Here is a 10,056-nt window from a genome sequence, read left to right on the forward strand (position 1 = left end):
TTTTCATTTCGTGTTCAATTCCAGCTCCACTTTGTGATTGTTTGTTCCTTCAGTTGTAGGATTTTTATCTCTGAATGTGGTGTTCTTTGAAGCTTCTTGAAGTCGACAGCCCTCTCGGCAGACTTGTTACCTTAAGTGCCCATCCTGTGTGTGTTTGCTGTGTTTTATTTATCGTGTACTACAGCAGACTAACATCATTCATTCTACAGCAGTATCTTCTGATCTGATCAAGGCAAACATTTCCTCCTCCGAGTGTAATTAAGACATTCTGATCTGTGGAGGACACACCAGCCATGTTCCGTATCCTGTTGCGTGCAGCCAGAATAAGAGGATGTTTGCTTTCATTTTTATCTGTTTGTTTCTCACTTTGTTTTCTAGGTGTGGTCACTGTAAGAATATAGCACCAACATGGGAAGATCTCGCTAAAAAGGAGTTTCCTGGCCTCACAGATGTGAAGATTGCTGAAGTGGACTGCACAGTTGAACGCACGCTCTGCAATCGCTTCTCTGTAAGCTGAGTTTCTTGTTACATTTGCCAGTATGGCACCTGTGCAGGTAGTTCTGGATGATGGGTACGCAATTGTGAGGAAAGCTTTATAAACTGTGTCCTGAATTGCTTTTAAAATATCTGATCTTCATCTGTTGACTAATTAAACAAATAGCACCTCGGTGGTGGGGGGGGCTAGTGCATTTTCCCATCTTTGTTGGAAATATGAAAATATTGATGGTCAACGATGAAAAACGTACCTGAGTGACGGAACCTCCTTTAGTAACAATAAATGCCATAGAACGTTCACTGTGACGAGGACAGGTCTGTCGCTGGGTCAGATTTGAGCCCATTTCTCTTTACAGCTCATTTATATCTCTAGGATGTCTCGCATGAGCAGCCTGCCCACAGCATTTCAGTCTGGCCTGGGGTTTAAAAGTCTGCGGCCTTTTTAAATGCATCATTTCTAAAGCAGTAGCCACTCTGCGGACAGTTTAGTCTGCTGTTTGAGGTCATCGTCACGCTACATGGTGCAGCTTCTCTTGAGCTCCAGATCACAGACAGATATCCTCCTGCACATTATTCTTGATGCAACTTTGAATTCCTTCAATTACTGCAAACCGTACAGACCCTGAGGCAACAAAGCAGGCCCACCCAGTAATGCGCACGTCCCACCCCCAGACTGTCATTTCATAGCGCAGTCGGCGACTCAGAGTTTGTATGCAGTACGAATGACAAAGTGCCTAGCATTCAAGTTTTTATTCTTCTTTTATGAATAAATGGGACATTGTTCCAGTAGAGTAATACTGAGGAAGACTCTGGTGCTCTTTAGTCAAATTGGGATGGGTAGCAGTGTATGTTATGTGGTGTGGTGGATCTGAGACTAGGGATCTCCACTGGCAATCAGAAGGTTGCCGGTTCGAATCCCGTAAATGCCAGTAGGGACTCTGCTCTGTTGGGCCCTTGAGCAAGGTGAGAAAAGTGCTATATAAATGCAAAGAATTATTATTGTTAGAAGTATATTTGAGTGCAGCGGTCACATAGGTGTCCTTGACAGCCTAATGGACCTAAGAGATGACACAGGCAGTTTTGCTGGGATTCTTCGTTACCATTTTGAGCTTTGCTTGGTAACTGCAGTGATCTTGTGGAGGAAAAGCTCTTTTGAGTGGCGGTAGAAATTATGCCATGCTGTACAAGTGGAGTTCCAGGTCTTCAGGTACATAAGGAGTGAGGCTATTGAGTCATTAGCTAAGAGCTAAGCTGGCCCAGCATCTTGTCCAGATACTTTTTAAAGGTTGGTTAAATGGCATTTTATTTAATGTTGGGGGAACTTTGCTGCTCCACAGAAATAAATATTATAACAAACACCAACCCCCTCTCAGATACACACCAGAATCACTAAAGGGCAAAAAAATGTTTGATTTAGCTAAAGAAAAGAGCAATCACAGGCACAGTGGGGCATCATAAAGGTGTATTGTCATTGGTGTAAAGGAGCCCCAGCAGCATTTTGTCACGTGCTTCTGCTGAACAATTCTCAGTGCTGCAGTGTTCATAATAGCGCTCAGTTTTGTTTTCTTCGTCGTCTTTGCTTCTACCTTCAGCAGGTTGCAGAGACTACATCAAGTAAAGGAACTTGCCTTTTTAATTAACACGCAGATTTGGTTGGCCTCTCCAAGTGATGTGAAGGTTGTTAAGGATTCTGCTTTAGCTATGTGGCTTTGGAGTTTATTTCGGATTCCTACAGTTCTTTGCTTGAAAAAAGTGCTTAATTTCAGTTTTAGATAACACTTCAAAGTAATTTCCACCGGTGTCTTCGAGTGAGAGATTCACTGTTGAAGTTGAAAGAATTCTTTCAAAGCCGCTTTGTCACTGTCCTTTACACATTTTGAAGACCTGTTCACTATGCAGCTGGCTCAGCTTTAGACTAAAGCAATTAACAGTAAATCCCTGAGCCTGGCAGAGTAGCTCCTGCCCTTTTATCCCATGATGCACTTGGTTATCCTGGTGCCGAGATTAAACCTCTACCTTACCGCTGTGCCATCACACGCCATTCTAAAGTTTCTTTTCTAGTCCTTTCTAACGTCACTAGTTTCATAAGCTCTTCTTCTGAAGCAAAGCACGAGACCCACAGTTTAAAAACAAACTGAGCTGAACACGTCAACCCTCCACCTGAAATCCGTTTATCTGAACTCCTGCCTCTAAGCATGCCAATTTCCTCAATTCATTTACTTTTTTGTATCTTTATATTCAGTAAAGTGTTGGGCAGCATGCAGTGGTGTGTGTGTGTGGTCTGTTGAATCAGAAAGTCCCCATCTATCATGGTGACTTGCAGTGTTTGCTGTTTAATCCCCGTTACTTGGACTTGCAAGTGCCCACTTTTCAAGGCTCCGTTTCGGCGTGTTTCATGGTGCCTTATTCTTGTGTGCGTCTCCATAATACATTGAGTTTTCTGTAGTTGTAATTAAAGTTCAGCATTGGTTTGTAGTTTGTCGATAGCCTCGGCACAGACCGCTGTTTGCCTTCTAACTGGGTGAGCCACATGCTTTTAAAGATCAGTGCCCGTATGTACAGGGTGGGGCAGAAATAACACCCACATTTCAAAGGAGGATTGAAAAAAAATGGTACGAGGTATCACCAAAAACTTTTCCCAAATGTAGATATAAAAAAATTTTTTTACTTTAAGTTTTAAAAATTCTATTGTCCAAATGGTGGCCTTGACGGCTGATACACATTTGGAGCCGTTCTTGGAAGTTTTCCATCACTCTCACTAGCTTGTCGGGCAAAATTCCTTCAATTTCTTCTTGAATGGCCTCCTTTAGTTTGTCCAAGGACAGAGGACGATGTTTGAAAACCTCGGCCTTGAGGTACCCCCACAGAAAAAAGTCACAAAATGTCACCATGAAGGTCAGTATGCAAAATTCGCCTCACAGTTCTTTCTGAAATCCAAAGAGCTGAGGCATGTTTCCGTGCTGAACGCGCTGGAGACAGCTCAATCGAAGCCCTCACTGCAGCGATGTTTTCGGGTGGTCTCACATTTTTGGGACGTCCGGGTGGTTTTCTCTTCAGTGCAGATCCTGTTGCCCTTACTCTTTGAACCCACAGCAAAATCATTTTTTTTCCGGTCTGGAACACTTTCATTAGCACGTAAACCAAACCGCGTGTGAAACGCCCTCTGCGTCGCAGTTACAGATTCGCCATTTTTGAAAAAAGCCTCCACTACAAAGCCTCGATGCTCACCCGACCACGGCATGGTGACGACTAAAAACTTTTATGTACCCTACCTAACGGAACCGACCGCACCCCTCAACCTGCTTTGGGAACCCCACAGTGATTTTTCAAAATGTGGGAGTTATTTCTGCCCCACCCTGTATCAAGCATTTCCGCGTTACTCCTAGGAATTGCACTTAAAAGGCTGACTAGGATAAGAATTTGTCCTACCATAGAGCACCACCTAAGTAGGAGTTGTGAAGGGTCCTAATGTCACTCGCAACAAGGAGTAGGAGGCCATGTTTGACAGTGATGTCATGATTTTGCAGCGCCTCTTGCCCCAATTTGGCGCTCATGATGATGTTTTGCAGTTTTCTGATACTAATGCTAAGGCTTCACCACAAAGGTGGTAATAACATTAAAGTTGAAGATGAAGAAGAAAACATAGTAAGGTAGGATTTTGCACTGTGTTTCATGTAATCGTTACTACTTCACAACATTATCATATTAAAATGCTGAAATAAACATCGAGAGGGAAGGACTGAGACACACACTGAATGAGAGTTGAGCCCAGTAACAGGCACATTTCTTTAACAATGAATGATCCATAGCCGTACTTTCAGGAGTGTCGTCTTCACACAGTTACGGCCACAGGAGAGGTGCCTTGTAAAGCCAAAAGAGATCCTACTCTGCTGGGCCCTTGAGCGAGACCCTTAACCTGTAATTGCTCCAGGGGTGCTGTACAATGGCTGACCCTGCACTCTGACCCCAAGGGGTATGCGAAAACTAACAAATTCCTAATACAAGAAATTGTATAAGGTGAAATAAAGAACGAAAAAAAAAAGTTATACGGCTATTCCTGCACTCTTACTGGAGTTGTGCACACTCTTCCAGTGTTCCCAATAGTTTCCCAGTCACATACCTTGCCTCTCTTGCTGATGTCCCCTTATGTTCTTGGGGTGTCTGTCTATCCATTGTTAATGTACAGATCTGCAGATTACCTAATGTGTTGTAAGGGTGATCATAGTTGTAAAGTTTGAGAAATGCTTTGTTGTGACCAAGCCAAATCATTGCTATTGTGAAGCTGCCTTTTCCCTCATAACGTTCGCAACCCTTTCATGTTGGCTGAGCTCACATGGCCATCTTTATATAGGTAAATCAATCTCATAACTTACGTTTCTGTCAGAGTGATCTCGGTATAAGAGTTCATTGTTGTCCAGTGTTTCCAGATCATTCTGTATGGAATTCCCAAGATGTGTGTGCCGATATCTGCCCGAGCGTGATCTTCTGACAGCTCCTACCAAGTTAGCACGGCTCACAAGCTCTCCTCAGTTCTGGTGAAGTTAAGACTCACTTCCTACATTTCGGACACTGATAGAATGCATTTACTGTCACTCCTATGAGTAGGACCAAATTTGTGTCGCTGTGGGATTTTTGAGCCAGTTAGGACCTTCTCTGAGACGCTTCATAAAAACGGGCACAGATCACATTTTAGGAGACATGCATGCAAGAATCTGGAATGTTCCAAAGGGTTTATAAGACTCTTTTCTCACAGCCATATTTATTAGTTTTTGGTGAGACTCAAATATGAAATCATGTCTTTAACTTTGACATTTGAGCACACAGAGGAAAATGCACATTTTTGTAACATTTAGGACATTGTTTTGAGGAGAACAAGTCAATCGGCCCAATTAGCTCCCACATATTAATCATTTATTTCCCCCAAATGCACACAAGACACCCCTCAAACATCACACAGCTTACATGGTGGGGCAGGAAAAGCTTTACTCCCAATACTCGATTCCAGAGATGGTTTTAGGAAACCCCTACCTGAGGGTGAATACATACCAGCTATCAGACTTAGAGATGCACTTGTATGTTCCACAGCCAGAAATGACACTTTTGTTCAGTTTTCTTTAAAAAAAATTATTGTCAAGTTTTCATTTTTTTTTTTATCTACAAATATTGTTTAAATCAAGTTTAATTCTTTAAATGTCCCGCATTTATATAAAAGTAAAACATTTCATGGGGGGGGTGTGGACTTTTTCACACGACCGTAGGCCCCTGTGCCTTCCAGATTAGTGAGGACGTTACCTCCTTTTGTCACTGTGTTGAATTCTGGGGTATTAATGATTGTATCTGATGGATAAACCCTTAGTGGTTAGCTCACATTTAAACAACTAGGCCATTTTAAACATTAGGTGTTAAACAGTAGTGGCAGCCGTTCTGTAGATTTAGTTAACCGTGCGACAGCTTTTACTTGCTTTAGTGCAGATGCCTCACATTTTTCCTTATTTCAAAAATATGACATGAATGTCAGTTATAGAAACTATGGAGCACAACAGATTCCGGTCATTCTTTGTTTTGGGTTTTAAACAAATTCATGGATTTGAAGTTGTGCAGCTGCTCTGCAGTTTGATTTACTGTGTGTTATAGTGTAATTATTTTCAAATAAGCCACATGAAGCAAAGACTGTTAAATTGCTATGCAGCTGCAAGAAACCCAAAAGATTCCTAAAATTTTTCAGACTTCAGATGTTTGTGGTATCTGCATTCTGCATAGAGCACACAGGGAATTTAGAAATGGATGGTCTTTCCATTTGATTCAATAGCCGATTATTAAATACACTGACTTGCTGAAAACTCCTATCTAGATGGGAAAAATGGAGTGGATGCTGGAAAGGTTAGGTGGTCTGGCATATGAGGTAGCACTGGCTCACTTCTGACCAGGAAGAATTTTCTTAATTATTTTAGGAGTCTAATGAGCTGTCAAGGAGTCTGAACAGTGCAGGAAATCAAGATGAAGTTTTGTCTCGGTCTGTGGCTCAAGCATTGCCAGATGCCCAGTGCCAGTGGCAACGGTCTGAAGCAGAAGGAACGTCACTTTCAAACATGCTTAGTCCATTTTTGGGTTTGGCAGCAATTACACATAAAGGTTATCAAGGGCCCATCCTCAAATTCACATCCAGTAGGCCCAGTACAACTTAACAGGTACATCTTGAGCACTGGACATATTGGGGGCTTACACAGCATGTGGAGAAAAGCCAAACAGAAATGGATAAAATGTGCAAACTCCCCACAGCCAGTGACCAAAGGTGGGATTTAAATCCAAGACGTGGGATCATGGAGGCAGCAGGCCTAACCACCTCTGGTTAGTTTGTGTCAAATGAACAGCGCAAGGCATTAAGTGCTGAGCCTGAAAAGTCTCGACTTGTTGGACTTGGAGGCCATACTGTATAATAAGACCATAAGGCTTATTTTAAGGGACTAGCATCCATAAAAATTATACAGTGGAAGAGAAAAAAAAAAACTAAAGTCCCATCTTCAAAACCTGTTAAGATTTTCTGAGACCTCCTAAAGAAAGCCTTGTGCTTGTTTCAGCTATAAAGCGTTTCTTATGCGTTTGCTGACCATGTTGAACTAAAGATGAGACCCCGGCTGTCACCCACCTGCCATTGACTGTAACTTAAAATTAGGACGTTTGATTGTGATGTTTGAGTGCAGCTTTATTCACAGTATGTGTGTTAATTTGACTTCTATGGATAACATGCAATGTTTTATATCAAGTTTATTTTTTATAGTAAATATCATTCTAGTCAGAGTTTGATGCCTCAGAACCTTTTTTCCTTTTTAGTATCTAAAAGTTGGTATAGAAAAGTTGATTTGCATATATTCATGGAGAATCACAAGCATATATGAAATTAGATACTTTATTAATCCCCAAGGGGAAATTCACATTATACTGTATATAATAAGCATTATATCATAGTGCATGTTAGTATAGCAAGGGTTAAATCACAAAAGCCTGTGCCTGTATATTTTATTTTTCTTAGCAAGCTGGAAACCACCAATATTTCATAAGTCAAGGTCAAGTATGCAGAGAGGGGCTGACAGACAGAGACCCCCCACCCCGGGTGGTGAGCATGAGCTGAGGAACAGAGATAATGGTGGCAGGGACTGGATGGGTTCAAGGTGGTGAGAGGGCCTGTCAAGTGGCCACCATGACAGAGTACATGTGTGTGAATGAGAGGGAGGTCAGTGCAATGGTGAGGGTGCAGGGAGTAGAGTTGGCAAAGGTGGATGAGGATCAACAGTACAGAGTAACGGGGATTCTGGAAGAGAGGTGGCAAAGAGTGCAGGCAGGGTAGAGTGGGTGAAGTGTGTCGGGAGTGATTAGTGACAGACTGGTATCAGCAAGAGTGAAAGGGAAGGTCTACAGGATGGTAGTGAGACTACCTATGTTACATGGGTTATAGACAGTGGCACAGGAGACAGAGCTGGAGGTGGCAGAGTTTAAGATGCTAAGATTTGCATTTGGTGTGATGAGGATGGACAGGATTAGAAACGAGGACAATAGAGGGTCAGGTTGGATGGTTGGGAGACAGTCAGAGAATCAAGATGGCATTGACTTGGACATGTGAAGAGAGATGACGGGGATACTGGGAGAAGGATGTTAACGATAGAGCTGCCAGTCTGAGAGAAGTTAAATGGATGTGGTGAGAGAGGACATGCAGGTGAAGAGTGTGACAAGATGACGAGGACAAGAAGATATGGAACAAGATGATCTGCTGTGGTGACCCCTAACGAGAGCTAGAAGTTCAAAGTTGTTGCAGTGGCCCACTCCCTTAGCTTATCCTTAGTGATTTTAAATGCTAATTGGTTATTAGAGAAACCTTTAATTGCATCAGCGCTGCTGAAATCTGTTTTTCTGTTAGCTTGGGTTGCCAGCTGCAGCTATTCATAAAGTTTCAAATCAATTAAGTGGCCAAAATAAAACACCTTTGTGTAAAATCTTCATTTTCTTGGCATTCTGTCACATGGAACAACCTTCAGTCTGCAAAAATAAATAAACTGAAATTTTTCTTGAAGTTTCATTTTGGTACCTAATTTTCACTCGGTTTATAGTATACATTTATTTATTTATTTTAATCTTTGGGTACTCCGGCTTTTTCTCCCACATTCTCAAAATGTGCCCGTTACATTAAACTGTGACTCTACATGGGGCCCCTTTGCATATTGGTATCCGTGTGAGATATGGGGGTCGTTTCTTATACCTGAGGCTGCCAGGATTGGCTCTGGCCCCCCAGGTTTGAGAATGTTGGAATGTATTGTCTTATTCCCTTTGTTGTGTTGTGACATTAGATGTAACACAATAACCTGCAGTGTATTGGGGTCACGTGACACACGTGTAACATTATGAGGTGAGACACAAAGCTAACCGGAGTGTTAAATATATTTATTGATGAATTACAGCATTGTAAACATCGTCACCTTCTCTGTATTCCCCTCCTGATCTCTACACCGCTCCATATGTATCTTCCATTGATTGAAACAGAGCTGAAAGTCTTCTTGCTTGAGGCTCTTCAACAGGCTTGCTGTTTCTGTCTTCACTTCATCCTTTGAATGTCTTCCCTTCACTTTTGATTTTTGGGAACAAGTAAAAATCACATGGAGCTAAATCGGGCGAATAGGGAGGAGGATCGAGGGAGGACAGAAATGTTTTTCAGTCAAAAACTGATATACGGAAAAAGCATTGTGAGTGAGAGCGTTGTCTTGGTGAAGCACCCATGGCACCTTCGACCCGGGCGTTGAACATCTTCCACGTTTTCTTATCTTTCCTTGAAATGTTTGTGCCACTCAAATGTGTGTGAGACAAACTGTTATCACTGTACACGGTTTTTATCATTTCATAAGTTTCTGTGGCTATTTTGTTCAATTTCACGAGACGTTTGATGTTGATTCGCTGTTAGATTTTTTTCCACCCGACATTATAGCGGCAACTCATGTAGCGATTGTTGTGCAATCACAGGATACACCTAGCTGGTCGGCAGTTTGAGAAGGCCTGTACGAGGGGATATAGTTCTATGATTCACATCCGGCCGACCTCCAGACGGTTTTCCAGGAAAGCCCCAAGCCCAGTCCGGTTATTTTTGTGTCTCACCTCGTATTCAGACTATCATTTAACAGACCACGTTGCACACTTTTGTTGAACTGACATTGTAAGTATGGCATCATATTGAAGAGTAATTAAAAAGAGCAGGTGTGATCACAAATCAGGTACCATCAGAGTGTTGTGTTTGTTCCATTTTTCCACAAGTTGACTATTGCTGCCTTTTTCTTTTTTTTTTAGGTGCGAGGTTACCCAACACTACTGCTGTTCCGTGCAGGAGAGAAAAGCGATGAACACAATGGTGGAAGAGATCTAGAAAGTCTTCACAGTTTTGTCATGCGGCAAGTGAGAGATGAGCTCTGATCCCGCGGCTCTCTTTAGTTCATTTCTTTTTTCTATTTTTTTTTTTTTTTGTATTTTATGTATTAACTTTTCAAAGGTGTGTGCAGCAGGAGAGAGTGCGAGAAAGACCGC

At 42.1% G+C, this 10,056-nt stretch overlaps 1 protein-coding gene across 1 annotated transcript in view; it reads left to right on the forward strand.

The window, feature by feature from the left end:
- Positions 1–10,038, forward strand: part of txndc5 (thioredoxin domain containing 5) — a 47,192-nt gene extending 37,154 nt beyond the window's left edge. Inside the window, 2 exon segments of the mRNA XM_028790841.2 lie at positions 379–508; positions 9,823–10,038. Of these exon segments, the coding sequence (XP_028646674.2) occupies positions 379–508; positions 9,823–9,945 (253 nt within the window). The 3' untranslated portion in view covers positions 9,946–10,038.
- The last annotated feature ends 18 nt before the right edge of the window (positions 10,039–10,056 follow it).

This window comes from Erpetoichthys calabaricus, chromosome 6 (genome assembly GCF_900747795.2).
Source record: "Erpetoichthys calabaricus chromosome 6, fErpCal1.3, whole genome shotgun sequence".
Taxonomy (NCBI): Eukaryota; Metazoa; Chordata; class Cladistia; order Polypteriformes; family Polypteridae; genus Erpetoichthys; species Erpetoichthys calabaricus.